A 19,129-nucleotide genomic window follows, 5' to 3' on the forward strand; every position below is an offset into this window, starting at 1 on the left:
ACGGTTTCTTAAAATGCTTCACACATAATTCATACAGGAAGTCCAGAGACGTGCCTCTGATGAAACGGACTATAGACGGTTTCAAAGCAACAACACAAACAATCTTTACCGCACATGCGTTTGTGGCCCGAACTTCACTTCCGGTAAACATCCCCGTAGAATAGAGTCTCTGTAGATTATTTCTGATAACAAATAAACGAAATAACACATACATTAGCAAGTTCAGTATATATAAACATGAACGTTAATATATCCAGAAATTGTTTATGAACAAATGCCCACGTTTGAATACTATACAACGTTTTCTCTGCGTCTCAATGACCACGTTTACATGGACAACAATAAACCAATATTAACACGATTAAGACAATACTCTGATTAAGAATGGACCACTAAACAGAGCTTTTTGATTAGATTAATCCATCTAAACGCATAATCATAGTGAACCGAAATCGAATTAAGACGGGTGGAGTAATCCTATTTTAGTCGCATTATCAAAGTGCGGTATGTTCACACCTTAAATCGCACTTTTCCCGGCGAGTAGGAACTGTCGCTGCACTCTACGACAGTTTACAACCACGGCAGTGCACAGCCGTTTCGCTTTACGGCAAACAACATGGCTTCAAGCAAGAAAGCACATTTTTGGTGCGAACGGGAAACAAGAAAGATGCCAACAATTCTAGAAAATAAATGAAAAACCAAAATCTATATGTGGTACCATGGCGAAGAGGAACTGTTTGTTGATACATGAAATTATGGTGGGAATGTCGAACGGCGTCGCTTAGGGACGTAATGATGTATGCCATTAATCCAACTCTGTAGTGTAACATGTACAACGGGAACATGAAAGGTATATTCTAAAAGCAACTCACGTAAACACCTTAATCGTAATATTAGCTTAGTCAGAATAAGGCAAATACTTAATGATGTCCATGTAAACGGGGTCATAGTGACATCACGTAACATGTAAATGTAAGCCGTGGTTAACTGGAATGGAATGAGGTCTGAAGTCGGATGTTTTACTTCATAATATCCGAAACCCCAGTTGTCTTAAATTCTCTATGCAATGATGATCTCGACATGAACATTTTATTTTTCTATGTAATTAATGTGAGGCTTCACTGTATTGTGAATTGCTATTTCATAAGAGGTGAACTTCATTCAGAAGCTAATGTGGTGCTCTGTAAATGATTTAAGGCCCATCCCATGTTCTCTAGAGACTGTTTGCAGTGGGTTGTTTCATCTAAAGGCATTGATCTTTCCCTTCGTGAGGTTATTATTTTTAATTAATGCTCTTGCCACTGGAGCGTTGAAGAACAAAGTGTGTTTTTCTGTAGGATAATTGATGTTGTTTACTCCACTGACATCTACAACACATATGCACGTTTCAAACACTTGGACAATGAAACACCACACATTTTTGTCTGTTTGTTTTCACAGATCGCCGTGTTGATCAGCGTCGGCTTTATCGCCTCCTGGACACCCTATGGCATCGTCAGCCTCTGGTCCATCTACCGACCCGGTGACTCCATCCCTCCCGAGGTCAGCATGCTGCCATGTCTGTTCGCCAAGACCTCCACTGTATACAACCCCTTCATCTACTACACCTTCAGCAAGACCTTTAAACAAGAGGTCAACCAGCTGGGCCGTCTGTGCGGCATATCCAAAATGCACCACGCGTCACCTTCCAAAAACTTTCCAGAGAATACCATCTACCTGGTGTGTGTGGAAAACAAGGAGAAACAAGAAGCGATCAAAAATAGAAAGGCCGAGACTCAAATAATGTCATTTTGAACTAAATGGCGACGCCCTTAGCTGTTATAAAATGCACTTGTAACCCACTGCTATGCTTTTATAAAACGGTTATTTCATATGCGTTGCAAGGTTTCATGAAATAAAGTAAATTTAGTGATATTTAGTCTATGTAATTCGGTCAGCAGATGTAAATTGGGGTCAACCAATCAGAAGCATGCTGCATTTGAAAACATGGATCATAACAGCACACGCGATTCAGATGCGGTTAAAACTCATTATAGGAGATTTCACCTCATGGTCATTTACTCGCTGCATGATTTTTCATGTCAGTCTGTACAATTTCTTCTCTGGAATATTGAAGAAAATATCAAAGCAGGAAACGTGAATGAGACAGATTTTTTAAGCACAACGTGTCATGAACAATCACATCACACATCTAAAACTTGTACGCCAGCGTGAAGTTTGAAAGGTCCAGCAGAAGGAAAAGGTTGTATGTGAAGAATGGACTTAATAACTGGAATAATAGTTGAATGGCTTCAGACAAGTCTTTTCTTCCTGTCTGCATTTGGCCTAATAAACCATCATCCACTTTTGTTATGTGGGGAGAAAGTTCTAACATTTGGCTTTCTCATTACGTGCCTTTCAAACGAAAGTCACATTGGGTTTGAATTAGTGCTGTCAAATCGATTAATCGCGATGAATCGATTCCAAAATAAATGTCTGTGCTTATATACTAAATATGTGTGTTGTGTATATTTACATGTATATATATGCACACACACACACACAAACATACTGTGTTTAAATAAATATTTAAATATAAACCTTTATTCTGAAATCGATTAATCGATTTGACAGCACCGGTATTTATTAACATGAGGATAAGTAATGCCAGAATATATTTTTTTTCTCACAGTTTCATAAATCTAGGCTGTTGATGATGATCCATATTGTTCCACAGTATGTCTAACTTTCTCAAGCTAAACGAAAAGATGCTGAATTGTTATTTTTACCTCTTTGATGACTTTGTAGGCAAACAGGAGGAGTTCTCGTACGTACACTCCCTTTACCACAGTTTGTAGTTATTTATGAGTTTACACGCCCCAGTGTGACACATGTAAATCACAGTCATTTATGAATGTAAATTGCTTTCTGTGAAGAAAATGCCCTTTATTATGTTGTGCAGGTTGTTTTTCCTCATCGATGGCCACTGGGTAACACCACGGTCTCACACTCCCTGAAAACCAAAGTACCATCGTCTGTTAGAAAAAGGCATTTATATTCTTTTTCATATCAACCGCAGAGGCTAAACTTGACAATTCAATTGGTTATGTAAAACACATGATGCCAACACATGTTTTTAAACATAAACAATAAAAGTGAAATATATAGACCACTTCACAAGATGTAAACAGTGGTCAAGATGAACTTCCTGTTTAAATTTTGTTTCCGCTCACATATACCATTACATTTTTTATTCTGTTCAAATGTTTGTGTAGTGTTAAAATACAAAAACAGGAAGTTCTTCAGGACCGGCATTGTTTATGTCTTCTTAAGTGGTCTATACAGTCTGAAAAAAAGGTGATTTTATGATGTCACAGTAGGATGTGTTTGGTATGGTTCTATAGACCGTTCCATCGGACGCGTGCACACCTGACCCCCAGTTAACTTCCGGTTTGTGTTTGGCTAGTGGCTTATAATAACTACTTATATTACATTTTATTTATGTTAATATTAATTTATAATATTTTATTGTATAATAATTGTATTAAATACACGATTTGTTGAATTTAGTTGTATGTTCATTTTATTAAATAAACTATTTGTTAAATGGGTCTTGTAGTTATGTCGCATTAAAAAAAAACATTGTGGACTTGGGAGTCTAAATTAAAAATATTGGAGAGACAAGTTTAGCCAAGTTACGGTTCTTCTCGGTTTCTTTTGATTGTTTGTGAATGTGTACCGGACGTTCAGTTGGTGTCACAAAAGTAAAGTTTGTTTATGCTGTTAAGATGAAACCGTGTATAAAAATCTTTTGCGTTTTACAATATGACTTCTCAAATGTTAAAAAGCAATTTTTTTAGAAGCTTCTACTATTACATCACCATGAAGAACCCTATAAAATCGAATCTTATAAAAAAACTAAGCTACAAACTTCTCACGATTCAATGTTTAGTCCGGCTCAACTTTAGAAATGGTAAGAAACAGCACAAGCGACATGCTCTGTAAAACTATATTAAAGTCAATAATATACTGTATATTTGGATTTGAACATCTTATAGCCATGAACATGGGTTTTCTTACGAAAAAAGGAAACAGGGAGGTCCATGCAGATGTATTTTGATCTGATTTCATGATGAAGAACGATGGGTCTGATGTTTTTAGTGAAATTGTGTGAAGTACTTGAAGCTTCAACTTTTTTGGACTACCTCAAAAATAAACAAGATGAAGAAGAAGAAACAATGTATTCTTTTTTTAATGTGTTATCTAAACAAATGACTGATGATATACAATTTAGAGATCGATGTTTAAACTGTGCGCTGTAATATTGACTGAAGAAAAATAACAAATGTCTGTTAATAAACCAAAAGCGACATCATTGATTTGGTTTGTTTGGATGCGTGTCAACACACACAGGTCATATTATCTGACCTATTGTAGTTATATGTTGAAATTCTTTGGTTACGTGCTAATATTTGTTTAGGGTTCTGAAAATGCCGTCAAAATGTGAATGTACATTTGAAACGTAAAATGTGTCTTGACAGATTCTTGCATTAAAATCTATTTTAACGCATTCAGGTTTTCATGCCTCACATCTGTCATCCAGTCATTTTATCATTCAATGAGATTGGTTTGCCATATAATGATTGTTTACCATGTCGAATTATACTGTCAGAGCTTAAGCGAATGAAAAAACGCACACACCTTGAGAAATATTTGCCCTGCAGATGACAGATTTAGCATCTTGGGAATCCATCAAGAAGGTGTGTGAGTGGTCAGGAGTGACAATGTCGAACATCTCCTTGAAAGCTTTTCAAAGGCTTAATGCAACCAATTAACTCTTGGAAGTACTGGCGAGTAACAAGAGATACGGACAAATGTGAAAGCTCGAGTCGATAAAAAGGCAAGCCAATGCTTTCAAATCAACAAGGGTTTTTAGTCGAAGTGGATTTTTCATCCACATTTTTATTTCTACCAACAGCAGAAACAAACATAAAAATGATAATTATCATGTACAAACAGTCCATAACGCTGTGCTTTGTATTATGTGACGTCGCTGCATGAGTGTGCTATTGCATTCCCTACCGAATATGAAAAATCAACTGATAAACTCTTATCAGAATCTATAAAGCGACAGATCCAAACCCCAAAGTGCATTTCAAACATCGTCTTGTCACACAAGAAGAATGAACGACAGAAAATAACAGGGCTTGTGATGAAACCATAAAGACGTTTTAATGCACTGTCAAACTACACAAATCTGCTGTCACACAGCTTTGACAAGCAATCATTTCACACTGATAACGGTTAGAAAACAATCGTTCGGGGCCGACATCGCCGTTACATGGCCTGCCGGATCTTCTCCAGGTTTTTCTCGATGTTGTCGAGTACGTCCACCGCTGCTTGAGGAATTCTGGTCCCCGGGCCGAAGATACAGCTGACGCCGCTCTTGTACAGAAAGTCATAGTCCTGAAAAGAGTTTTGAGAACTTATTCCACAAGAAAATCAAACTAGTAAATCATTATTTTTTAAAACCCTTTTTTTTTTTTAATTCTGTCATGATTTATTCACCCTCAGATAAATGTCTTTGTTCTGGTGAACGCAAAGGAAGATATTTGAAAGAATGTCAGAAACCAAACAGATCTCATCACCTATTGACTCCCATAGCAGGGAAAATACATACTATGGAAGTCAGTGGTAGAGTTATTATAGTTTTGATTTTAGTTTTATACATTTTTTGAATTGGCTTTTATTTTTTTATTTTATTTTTGATGGTCATTTTACTTAAGGTTTTAGCAATTTTGGTATTTTGTCATTGTATAATTTATTTTTATTTTTATGTTGATATATACGATGATTTTTTATTATGATCGTTTTAGTGCTTTAAACTTATTTCAGTTTACTTTGTGGCAACATTTAAACTTTCCTTTCATTATGTTTTTCCAAACATTTTTAGGTAAATATTTAATTTAATTTCAATGAAGTATTATTATTTTTTAGATTGTAGTGAACTAAAATAACCTTGGTCAATGGGAGATGAGACCGGTTTGATTTTGATCTTCCTTTGTGTTCAGCAAAACAAAGAAATTTGGAACAATGGAGTAAATGATGACAGAATTGTCCTTTTTGGGTGAACTATCCCTTTAAGAGACATTTGAGAATTCATGGATGCCTTAAATTAAAATGTATATTGGACGTCAACTGAACACGTTGATTTGTTTATAAAAAATATTCTTCACAAGCGATCCTATACAAAATAAAAGTGCTTCACAATGTCAAAGAATATCAAAGAATATCTAAGATCTTCTGTGGCATCGTCTATATTTTAAAGACTGTTGAACTCAATGCAAACGCAACAGGAGCGGATGAAACCACCGGATTAAAGCACATAGGAGAAATCTTCCGTGTGCATTCTGACCGCCTTTGTAGTTTCTGTGTAGTACGCGGCGAGAGCTCAGACTCCCTGAGGGCTCTTATATAAACAAACAGATTTCTTATGTGTCTTCCAATTACCGCAGCTTTTATCCCCGCTCGCGACAGGCCGCCCGATAATCCCACCAAGCACTTAATACTGGCGTAACAGCACTTGGGGGATGAGGTGTGTGAAATGTCAAGCAAGAAGAAAAGCACCAGCGCTTAAAGGCAATCCGAGATCATCAACACAACTAAACATACCGTAGAGATGATCTGCTTTATCAATTTATCCACGCAGAAGCCCAAACCGAGCCATCGAGAGCAGGAGGTTGAAACTAGTTACAGCACATTTTATAGCAGCATTGCTCTTTCTTCATCTGTGCTTTGTGTACATTTGTGGCACAGATCACAGTTACACATTAAAAACATTTATCTTCCAACTTCCAAAGCAGAATAATGTCTTTGTTCTGATAAACTTTGGAAGAACGCTTGTAACCGTTGTAAACAGTTCTCGGCCAACATTGTCTCCCATAGTAGGAAAAATGACAATGGTAGTCAGAAGTACGGTAGCCGGATAGTGCAGTGCAAAACAAAACAACAAATCGCAAAACTAAAATCAATCTAAAAGCTAAATAAAAACCCCAAAATCTAAATGTCACATCTGAAATCGCAATATAAAATCTAATCTAAAATAGCAAATCATAAAACACGACAACAATTCGGGAAACAAAATAACAAGTCAGAAACCACAACGACAAATCAGTCAAACGGGAAAAGGTGGGTGTTTTGTTGGAATGGAATAGCTACTGCTGTTTGACTGATTTGTCGTTGTGTTTTCTGACTTGTCGATGTGGTTTGTGACTCATTTTGTTTTCCGAATTGTTGTTGAGTTTAAGATTTGCTATTCTGTTTTTAGATTTCATATCGCATTTTCAGATGTGTCATTTTGATTTTTGATTTAGCTTTTTTGACTTCTTGGCCACGGTACAGAAGTGCCCCAGAACGGTTTGCTTTCCTACGTTCTTCTTTAGTGTTCAACAAGACCGGACCATTTCTAAAGCAAATTTTCCTACTATGTAACTCAAGAACTGTTTGGTTACAAGCCTTCTTTTCAGATCTCCTCATCGGTGTTCAAGTTACAGTTCACTGATCTGAATGAGCACAAATCCATGATTGACCACTGGATTAGATCAGATGTTTGCATGTTTGTTTATGTAGGCTGAATTCAGGTCCATTTTTTATCGCAAAGTGTCCAAATCTACCTGAATTTCCCCTATATAATACATAAGTAAGATTGTATAGATGTGCTATGAATTGAAGAGTTCATTACAACCTCAAATATAATAAATGTATTGTTACAGTAACACCCTGTCTTCACCGGACGCGATGTGACCCGTCAAATCCGAAAATATTGCGACATGACAAATGCCTTGTTCTGAATGGGGTTGTTGCTCGTGTCTGGTGTAGACAGGGTGTTAGTAATGGTTCATATTTACAATTATAATCTATCTTAGTTTTTCTGCTTTTATATGAAATTCTGTTTCCTATAAAAAGAACACAGTGGTTCTGAAATATGTCACCTTTGGCCGCGTGTCACTCAAAGGCCACATGAACAAAGAAAGAGTCATTAAAACGATTTCTATGGAAGTGAAAAGCTTGTCATGTTCCTGGCCGTAGAAATGTGCCACTTTACAGATAGTGAAGGGTGAACTTTTCAAGAAAAGCAGCGATAGACGTCGCTTGGTCAAAATAGGTCACATTCATCTGCCATTAGCAGTGCGAAGATAATCCGATTGACTCCCAAGGAACAAACCATACTACTGATGGCTTTAAATCAAAGTGTATGCTTCTTTCATCAATGTAAATATTTGACTGAGGGCAGGTGATACCTGGGGTGGAATGACGCCTCCGCAGATGACCATGATATCTGGCCGGTTGAGGTTCCGTAGTTCTTTGATGAGCTCGGGTACGAGGGTCTTGTGTCCGGCGGCCAGCGTGCTGATCCCCACGCAGTGCACGTCTGCATCGACAGCCTGCTGAGCGACCTCAGCTGGGGTCTGTCGTCATAGAAACACCTCCATCAGACACAATGTGACAGAAACACAAGGAAATGACATTATACCTGATTGCACATCCACACAGGGACGTCTGACCCCAATAGTAACCTTTATGTGAAATTTGGAAGAAATATTGTCACTAGATCACAGAATGAAGCAAAAAACGACCATTTTATCTAAACAAACACCTATAAATAGTAAATTCAGATAAAGTTAATATCATTTTGACATGGTCTCTTGTTTTTTTCCGTGGCTTTATAAATATAATTATGATTTTCTTAAAAAAGCAAAAGCAACGGTGTCTTGAGTTCAGAGAAATCTAACAGAATTCTTTTTTGCTGAATATAGGTAAAAGAAAAAAGATGTTTGCCAGCGGGGTAAGAAAAATGATCGTAAAAAGTCCCTTAAGGGAAACATCACAAAATGGATCAAACTCTCTTCCTTCCTACATGGTCTGATTCACTGTCCAAAAACACACTTCTAAACATTAAACATTATTTACTTCTTAAGAAAAGATTTGATAGATATCATTTTTGTAAATGACTGTGTGTAGTAAAAACCATATGGCATGAGCGTGGATAATAAATAACTGGAAGTTAAATAACTTCAAAATGGACTAAATCAATCTTTAAACTTCAAAGCCTGTAAGACCTACTACACAGGATTCTCGAAGAGTACATGATCGGACAGGATTATTTTTAATGCCTTAGGCAGACGCTTTTATATTATTGCACTGTAATGTATGTGCAATCCTAGGGATGAAACCCTTGGCGTTGTTACCGTCATGGTCTAACCAATGAGCTATTTTATATTGAAAACCAGAAGAAAATGGAAGTGTAGCTCAGAGGTATGCATTTGATCTCTTGAGCCGTGCCTTCAATATTATGACGTATTCTGCCTCATTTCAATAGATCGGATAGATCGAAATGTCACTCCAGTGGGATAAATATAGGATTAAGAAACGTTAAGCTCTGGAACCATGTGTCAACTGGTTTATCATCTTGACACATGATGACTTTACGACATCTGTTACACATACAAACAAAAGCGCAACAAACGAAACTAGAGATGCATCGATATGGCATTTCCGTGCCAATAGAACAACCAATAATAACGCTAATATGTGGACAGTTTAAATGAAAATTCAGTCATAAACTTCCATTGTAGGAAAAATGGAAGTCAAAGGTGCCCTTGAACTGTTCGCTTTCCCTTTGTGGTCAACAGAATTTAGACAATTATACAATAATTGGTAGTCAATGGTGCCCCAGAACTGAGTTGCTAACATTCTTCCAAGCATCTCGTATTGTAAATACAAAGAAATGAACACAAATTTGGAACAACTTGAGGGTCATTAAATCATGACAGAATTTACTTTGAGCTTCTTTAATACATTCTCAACAAACCTGGAAAAGTGGCCCGACGTCCACATCGAACCCGAGATCTGCAAATCCAGTGGCGATGACTTTCGCTCCTCTGTCATGACCGTCCTGTCCCATTTTGGCCACGAGCAGACGTGGGTTTCTGCCTTCATGCGTTTTAAACCGCACGACCCTGTGGGACAAACAAGAATATCCTCTCAAAGACCGTCGAAGGCACACCACACGCAAAAGTGGCAAGACCTTTACAAACTCGGGTTAGGCTCTGACTGCCACAGCACAACTTCTAGACGTTCAAGTGCAGCAGACTACCGAAAAATGTCTTGTTGACAAGTTCCCAGAGTGTTCAAATATGCACGTCAGAGAGCTTTATAAATCTATTATAAGATTTGTCAGACCAGTAATATCACCTGTCATGTGCCAGAGAGATCTCCTCGTGCTCTCCGAATTCGTTGCGGTACGCACCGCTCACCATGCGCGTGCTGGCCTTGTGCTCCCCGAAAACAGATTTCATGGCATCTGTGATCTCCCCCACCGAACACCTTCAGAATGCAAGAAAATCCTGTTATCTGTAATTACATTATATTCTGTAACACGTTGTTGTTCGGTGTGTATATCTCAGAACTGATGTTTGCAGTTGCAGTAAAGATGCAGAAGGGCAATTCCAGGGTTACGAATGTGACAATATCAGTCAAAACTTGATATACAGATTCTCAGAGAATGAATTTTTTACTAATATACGTATTGATTGAACCATTCGTTTAGATTTCACTTAAGCCCTGATGATAGAGTCCAGACATCTGAGAAACACGTTTTAATTTGAAACAATTTACACAAAAATAAATTTTTAAAGCTGTGAAATTGAGTTAATGCAAGTAAAAAAAAGAAGTGAATCTGAGTAACTAAAATATTTCTATTAGAATTCACTAAAATGTGTATATTAAAGATATTACTGGCTCCTTAAATACTTATTTTTTTCATTAAATAAACTTAAATAATCATGTCAATTTAAGAGGAATTAACCAAAATTTGACAGCAAAGACCGGATGCTCTCACTGAGTGCCACATGTTTTTTCCTTAATGTAAAACTAGTTTTTTTTACAGCAAAGAAGGAATTTTCGTATGCGTTTCTTCGTACTTTGCACTCGTTTGTACGGTGTCTCTGAATTCTCGAAATGCCTCTCGAAATGCTCGCTACGGATGCGAAAGACGCAGAAAATCGGACCCAGTTCGGAGACAGTGTGTTAATGTGATTGACACAACGTCAGGTCCTATTTATTTTTTAACGCGCGGATTGAAAATTCCGACTCAATGTGCAATGGCCTTTATAGTTATCGTCCACAGTGTGAACGGCTCTTTACGCAGGAATCATTCTTGGTGAAATATATTTTTTGAAAATCTAAAAAGTTTTCAATGACAGTTAGGTTTAGAGGATAAAATATGCAGTTTGTACAGTATACAATTCATTAAGCCTACAGACTTTTCCCACGGAGGTAATAAACCAGTGTGGGTGTGTGTGTGTGTCTTCATCATATTCTTGTTTTTCAAATGGAAAGCAGACACACCGGGCTCTGGCAGCCTCCACGGCGAGCTCCAGCAGGTTGCCGTCTCCGGTGCGTGCACAGCGTTCGATCGCAGCCAGGCATCTCTTCACAGCGCCTGCGTCTCTGCTCTCTCTGACCTGCCACGGAAACACAGCCTCATTATGCACTGCAAACGCTGACCTGAGATCAGCCACAGCACATGTCTGGAACAGCGATGTTTCTCAACGTTTTCTTGTTTTGTGCACCCCATGAGCACTTCATCAACACCAGTACTCGTGACTCATCCCAGCTAACAAATGACCTACAAGTTACGTAATGTATTGGTACCTACCAGCTGTCAAGGTCACTGGTACGTCTCAGGCATGTCATTTCAGTACCATTAAATGACTACTTCATAACGTTGCCATTCCGGTCTCCCAACTTTGCAAGATAACCAAGAGTGGTCCAGTTACGTAATATATTGGTAATATTTTGATTTAACATGACCTGTTGGTAACGTAACTAACACGCTGCAAGCACATCATTTCACAACAATTGAAATAATGCTTAACATTGACAATTTACATGTCAATTACTATGCTCCTTTAAAATGTTTTTAGTTGGAACATCGTAAATCTGTCACTTAAATAAGCCAAATGAGATTTAACACGCTATGCAGGCTGCGCTGTGTTGTATGGGAATATTACCAGCTCAAGTTCAGAGCAGCGCGCGCACAGCTGTATGTATTAAAGGGGTCATATGACACGGCTAAAACAAATATGCATTATATTGCTTTAGATGTAATGCAATGTGTAAACGCAATTTATGGTTCAAAAACGCTTTATTTTCCACAAACCGTGCATGTTTGTATTTCCCCTTTGCCCCGCCTCTCTGACACGAGCTCATCGCTCTGAAAAGCGAGGTGTGCAATGATTGGCTAGTTAACCAGTGCGTAGTGATTGGTCGAATACTGCAAGCGTGTGACGGAAATGTAACCCCTCTTACCATATTTGAAACATCAGGTTCCAAAGCAATCGTACTGACATGTACGCCCACCTTACTTGCGTTTACATTTGGGCGGTCTTAGTCAAATCATACCACGAACTGATGTAGATTTGTGGGGGTGTGGTTACACGAGGCGTTTCAGGCAGGTCTGGGTGAGCATTCGCGTTTTGATAGAATGCATCTTTTGTTTCCGACACTTTAATTTTTGCAAGTTTACGTGTCTAAAACATGCATGAGCAACTTATAACACACCAAAGGCACAGATAAACACGTATTCTCGCCTTTAAATTCACAACAGTTGATTAAAATGCAAGTTTTACAATTTATTAGTAGGCAATTCAATTTATTTATAAAGCGCTTTTCACAATGTGCATTGTTCCAAAGTAGCTTTACAGGACAAAAAACTAAACTATAACTAACTATTAGATGGATATTGTGCATTTAAAAAGCTGTTATACAAATTACTGTTAATTGTTGTAAACCTGTTTCAAGTTTGTTAAAGCTTTAATTCTTTGTTGAAGCAAAATAATAAAATGTGATTGTGCACTGTTTTACAATAAATGAACTAAATTTTGAGTTTGCATTCCTTATTTATATATAAATATATAAACTGAAATCTTTCAAAGACATTATTTCAGCTTCATTGTCCAGACACTCAACCTCTCCGTGCAGGTCACATGGCAACATGACTTTCTCATCACGAGGCTTTTGTGTCTCTTCAGAGCGAATCTAAGACAAGCCTGCTGCTTCGAAACTACATCCCATGAGTGGCCATTCAGGGGGAATGATTTGAGAAATCACATAATGCCATTTCAGGCAGTAACACGGCTCTCCTCCGTACCGACAGCCAGACAGTACAGGTAAACAGCTAGGGGAAATGAATTCATTGAAAATGTATATTCTTTGCAGTATTCGAAGTCCGAAACCATCGCATCTTTCTTATATTTTTGTTCATTTTTCCATTTCTTTATACAAAGCATGCCAAATATATCGTGGACAACCATGAAGAGATTATGAGTGAACAAACGTTTTCACACCAAACAATCCACCGTCACAGCGGGCATTTCATACGCGTCAGACGCATTTTCAACATCAATAAACGGACTGTAGTGCCATCAGAATCCAGCCGACCGTCCTCTTTTATCATCATAGAGGTTTATTATGAGTCTTCAGTCGGGGGAAAGAGAAATCAACCTCAAAGTCCCAGAATCCCAGCTTGCTTTGAAAACATAAAGCAAACATTTTTCCTTAACCTCAGGGGCTTCGGGGGTAATATGATGTGAAACTGTTCCGCCATGAGCGTCACGCTGCCGGGAACGATCGGTGAAATGGCATCGCAAAGGGTCAGGCGTCATTGAAAACGCATGCAATTCTTTCATGAAAACTCGTACTGCCGAAAAAGGAACAACAAAGAGCGTGATTTGAGAGAATCGACAATCTTTCGTCTCTTTGAGGGGCAAAAAGTTCAACAATGAAGATTGATACAGACCAGGTTGTGCAGATGGATGACAAACAAAAAATAAATGATAAATGTGTTTAAGATACTGGAGATAAGCAAAGTTTTAGCCGTGTTCGCCCGTCTCAATAAGATGTCTTATGACACATTTCACCTTGATAATGTCAAACATAACCAATCTCTACTTGTTCAACACTTAAACTGTGTTTAAAGCATACGCTCGCTGTTATTTACCTAAAGATTAAACTCACGCTGGGTTGAATAAAAGCCCTTGACTGTGATTAGGTAACATTATGAAATGCATTGATGAGTCAGTAAAAGAGATTTGCGACGCTGCTTCCACATCGATGAAGTGAACTGACCTTCCTCAGCTTCTCGATCTGCTTGTTTCGCACGGCTGTGTTGTCGATCGCCAGCACATCCACTGATTCCTCCTTCTCCAGACGGTACTTGTTGACCCCTACAATGACCTCCGAGCCTACAGAGACAGAGAGAGAGAAGGCGTCAATACATAGACCTGAAAAACTAAACGGATGAATGTGAATTGAATGAGACAGACAACCTTGAGTTTAAATGACCAATCAAAACCTTTCAGCGAACTTAAAGTGAAGTGAAAAAAAATGATAATGTCTATTTTCATGATATAAATAAGACGTTTATTGATGTCAATTGTTAATTTAAGATTACTTTTTGGCATGACAACTGTGCACGTGTAGTGCCAAAGCATTTGCTCGTGGATGTTGTCTCTGAAGGTGTATCTTATCTTCTTCATTGATTCAATTTCACATCTCCTGGCCTCTCTGGATTCAAACAGACTTATTAAAGAAGTCTTTAATGTTTACCACAGGGTGATCCATCCCAAATCAATGCATCTGTGCTGCAGGCCTTCAAATATGCAGATGAGCAGTCTCTTTAACACGTGAACAGTAAATAATGCATGTTTTGCAAGTCCAGCGAAACGAACCTAAGCTGAACATTTGAAGACCAAAATCAAATGTGAACTTTAGACTCCAGGACTGGGAATATAAGCATGCATGCATGCGGAATCCTAATGCATTTTAAATGCATGCATTTGGCATAATTACTCTCGCATGAAAGCTGTCTGACATCTAGTGGTGATGTGTTAACATTTATCAGTAGTGCCCAGATGAGCACACGTCTTTAACCAGTGCATCACTTTTCACAGAGGACACGAACAAGTTCACCCGAAAATAAAAATGCAGTCGTTCACTTTCATGTCAGTTTGTAAAGAACATCATCTTGCATATGAACTCTTCCTGTGGCTTAAATGATAGGGCATTGTGTCAGCAGCGCACAGGTCATGTGTTCGATTCCCAGGAAACACAAATACTGATAAACCCCCCCTGAATAAACTGTCCGTTGCTTTGGATACACCTGCTAAACGCATGCATATTAATCTTGAGATATAATCACGTGTCTAGGCCTATCGTTGTGAATTTATTCACATGTAAAAGGTGCATCCAGTAATATTGTACTTTGGCACCTGAATCGATGCGAGCTTGTCTGCGGGCGGCACACTCCTCGATGCGCAATTTGGGAATGCCTTCGGCCACGGCTCGAGCCATCCCACCCATGTCTTCGATCTCTGTGATGAACTGCAATCAAACATATGGAAATAACATAGTTATTAAAACATCATTTCTTAAATTCATCCTATGCCAGCACATCCCGTGCCATAGGAAGAGAAAAAGCATTTATTTTAAGCACTTTTTTATCCATGGATAGCTCCGGCAACTACCCAGAACACCAAGCAACCGCCTAGCAACACCATAGCTTCCACATAGATTTTAAACTTCAAATCTCTCCACGGACTCCACATAAAGCCTGAACTCTCATTCAGATTCAAGACTTTTCTAGATATGTCAAGTGTATAAATACTACAAGGCGAATTATATTACACAATGTTAAATAAATGTCATATTATGTAGACATTCCATGGGGGCAAACTCGATTATTGAACAGTGAATATGGCACACAAACACAGAAAGCGTTCAATGTGAAAAAGGAAATAAAGGTTAGAATCGGTCCAAACCTTCAGCGCCGAGTTGTGCACGTCATTGGTAAGGGCCTCCATCATGTATGATCCACCCCAGGGGTCAGCCACCTTCGGGATGCCCGACTCCTCCTGAATTATAATCTGGGTGTTTCGGGCGATACGGGCGCTTTTGACGGTGGGGAGACCCAGAGCTTCGTCAAAAGAGTTAGTGTGCAAAGACTGTGTGCCTCCGAACACGGCCGCCATCCCCTCGATCACCGTCCGGATCACATTATTGTAGGGGTCCTGAAAGGCAGATGTGATAAATTCATTTGATGACTTGACATCGATATACAGGCAACTGTATCCAACTTTTTGCATAATAGTTTTATAAAAAGTGTAAAATATCAAGTGTGACTCAACATTAGTTATTAGAACTGCAAAAATACAGCTGGAGCTTTGACAAATTAAACGTCATACCCCCCATGAGTTTACACAAAAAGAAACAATTGTCTTGTCACACATTGTTTAACGTGTTAAAGTTGAAGTCAAAGCTGTTGTTTATCTTCAAAGGGATCAGATGTGGTTTTGCAGACGCTACGGGTGATGATGGTACCTGCTCAGTCAGAGACCATCCGGATGTCTGGCAGTGAGTCCTGAGCAGAAGAGATTTGGAGTTCTTGGGCTGGAACTTCTCTTTGAGCAGTGTAGCCCACAGTCGACGCGCTGCCCTCAGCTTGGCGATCTCCATGTAAAAGTTCATGCCGATCCCCCAGAAGAAAGACAATCTAGGGGAAAAGATTAGTATTGCATACATATGAAAAATGAAGTGTGCTCGTTGACTAGAATCCAGTAGCAAAACATGGCACTTTGATCAGGAGTTCCATTGGATAAAAGCATCATTCAAATGCAAATATATTTCTTGAGGTTTGATCGACTAAATATACTTCGTCTTGGCCAGACAGTCATTTATCATATGAACCTGGGTGCAAATTCGTCGATGGTGAGTCCAGCCTTCAGACCCGTCCTGCAGTATTCCAGTCCATTGGCGATGGTGTAGGCCAACTCCAAGATAGCATCAGCACCGGCTTCTTGTAAGTGATATCCACTGATGGAAATGGAATTAAACTTGGGCATATTCTGTAGGAGGACAATTCAACATGTTACAAACTGGAGAGATACAGCAACAATACTCAAACCCAGAGAGAATATGTACTTAGTTCTTAGTTGTGTATTATTAAATATCAACTTAAGATCAAACTGCTTTTAAAACTAGATATATGCAGGAGTAAAGTGAATGTAGATTGTAAAGGTAATTCATTTTGGTTTGGGTAAATACTAGTTCATATTATTATCTTCAATAATATTCACTTTTGATTGCAGACTTGACAAATCTGAGCTCAATTTGTCACATTCTTCTGATACTCTAATGACAAGAGTCCTTGTGAGATTTCAGACTCCTTTTTCTAAGGAGAAAGAGACGCAGGGGAGATTCTTCATTTAATCTCACTGTCTATCGTCTAGGACATATAATATGTAGATATGAAAGAGATACGATTCGTTTTTTAGACGCATCTAGATGTGCATTTGCAAAGGCAAGCAATAACAGCTAAGCGGACCAGTTCATTAAGATATTCTGGTGCTTTCTGTGGCACTAAGCCTTGAATTGAAAACAATGTAGTAAACTTATGCAAAAAACGTCTACCAAAAAATGATGTCAATTTGTCAAACAAAGTCTTTATTAAGTTATTGGAACTGAATTAATTCCAGAAAATGGGTGTAGAAGAACAAAAAAGGTGTAAACCTTTGTGTACCTTTGAGGTGTAGGCGAAGATATCTGCGATGACGTGCATCGAGGGCTCTGGAGGGAAAATATACGTGTTTCGCACCATGAACTCTTTGAGTATGTCATTTTGGATGGTGCCGGTCAGTTTCTCCTTGGGCACGCCTTGCTCTTCTCCCGTCACGATGAACATAGCTAAGACGGGAAGGACGGCACCATTCATCGTCATGGAAACAGACATCTTTTCCAGTGGGATCCCGTCGAATAGCAGTTTGGTGTCCTCCACTGTGTCGATGGCTACACCCGCCATTCCTACATCTCCGTAAACTCTGGGATTGTCCGAGTCGTACCCTCTGTGTGTCGGAAGGTCAAACGCTACGGAAAGGCCTTGCTGACCCGCTGTAAAGACAGAACGTTTTAAACAACTCTACGGCAAAAAAACAAGAAGAACCTGTTATGATGACATACCTTTAATGTTATCCCTGTAAAACTTATTGCTTTCCTCTACAGTGCTGAAGCCGGCATACTGTCTGATGGTCCACGGTCTGTAGGTGTACATGGTGGGGTACGGCCCCCGTGTGAAGGGGTAAACTCCAGGCAGATCATCTTTGACCGCGGCAGTGTCCGTCTGAGTATACACGGGTTTAATAGAGATGCCCTCGGGGGTCCTCCAAATCAGATCTTCTGGATTTTTTCCCTTCAACTGTTTCTTGGCCAAGTCGGCCCAACCTTCGTGGATCTTCACTCCATCCCGATGCGGGGCGGCGGTACGGAACCGTCTAGGATGGTGCTGGGTGTCAAGGGCCGAGGAGACTCCCAGCAACCGGCAGCCGGTGAAAGATGTCCATGCTTTCCGTGCAGTCAGCATGTTGTGTGTGTTAGCAGGTGAAAGTTTAGTTACTCATGAGGAGCTTAAAGACATAAACAGTTTTGCACGACATAAACATATTTGATTGTATGTAGCGAAAAACAGACAACAACACTTCTGAAAAATACAACAGATATTCTAATGGTTATAATAGAATTGTAAGTTTAATGGGAAACTATAGTGGTCTCCACTGGTAATGTTTGGGGGTCTACCGGTGGGAATCATTATATAAGAACCAAAAAACATGACATACGCCACAAGATAAACTGTTGATGGTTCATTACGGTACTTGTTATGGTAACCATTAGACCATCTTTAGTTTTCAGCATTGCATGACTGCATACGATTGAATAAAATAACAATACTGTCACATTATTGAACGACTTCATTACTCTAAAGGCTTAGATTACATTATATAACTGTTATTACACATCACTGATCGCCGATCACTTCCACTTTTTACCCAGTGTGCAGTTTAGATCAAACTGCTCAAAGCCTTTGCATAATGCCAATAAATAGACAATTCATGAGAACTTATATACGAGATTTGTATACATCTCACGTGTTCAAAACCTTTAATAAAACGAAATTATAACCGTTTCTGACCTTGCGTGCGTCTGTTTTGCCAGCGCCACTGACAGGCGTGTTGCACTCCGACCAATCAGGGTTAACAAC

At 38.9% G+C, this 19,129-nt stretch overlaps 2 protein-coding genes across 2 annotated transcripts in view; one reads left to right on the forward strand and one right to left on the reverse strand.

The window, feature by feature from the left end:
* Nucleotides 1–1,794, forward strand: part of opn8b (opsin 8, group member b) — a gene marked incomplete at both ends in the record, with an annotated part of 28,984 nt that extends 27,190 nt beyond the window's left edge. Inside the window, one exon of the mRNA XM_079474539.1 lies at nt 1,441–1,794. Coding sequence (XP_079330665.1) covers nt 1,441–1,794 — 354 coding nt within the window. The remainder of the gene's footprint in view (nt 1–1,440) is intronic.
* A 2,419-nt stretch (nt 1,795–4,213) lies between these two features.
* mmut (methylmalonyl CoA mutase) lies at nt 4,214–19,129 on the reverse strand. Its single transcript, XM_079474901.1, has 13 exons — nt 19,061–19,129; nt 18,055–18,497; nt 17,618–17,985; nt 16,786–16,943; nt 16,420–16,591; nt 15,861–16,109; nt 15,312–15,423; nt 14,170–14,285; nt 11,389–11,504; nt 10,234–10,365; nt 9,851–9,998; nt 8,280–8,447; nt 4,214–5,445 (listed from the first exon to the last, which is right to left on the reverse strand). Exons 2-13 carry the CDS (start codon nt 18,452–18,454, stop codon nt 5,317–5,319), a joined length of 2,268 nt encoding a protein of 755 aa, XP_079331027.1. The 5' UTR covers nt 18,455–18,497; nt 19,061–19,129; the 3' UTR covers nt 4,214–5,316.

This window comes from Barbatula barbatula, assembly GCF_947034865.1.
Source record: "Barbatula barbatula genome assembly, chromosome: 15".
NCBI classification, from domain to species: Eukaryota; Metazoa; Chordata; class Actinopteri; order Cypriniformes; family Nemacheilidae; genus Barbatula; species Barbatula barbatula.

Coding starts and splice junctions, on each gene's coding strand:
- mmut (XM_079474901.1), bottom strand. CDS start 18,454: ATGCTGACTGCACGGAAAGCATGGACATCTTTCACCGGCTGCCGGTTG. Junction 16,944..17,617: donor TCTTCGCCTACACCTCAAAG/GTACACAAAGGT, acceptor GTCCTCCTACAG/AATATGCCCAAGTTTAATTC. Junction 5,446..8,279: donor GAGGCGTCATTCCACCCCAG/GTATCACCTGCC, acceptor AACTCTTTTCAG/GACTATGACTTTCTGTACAA.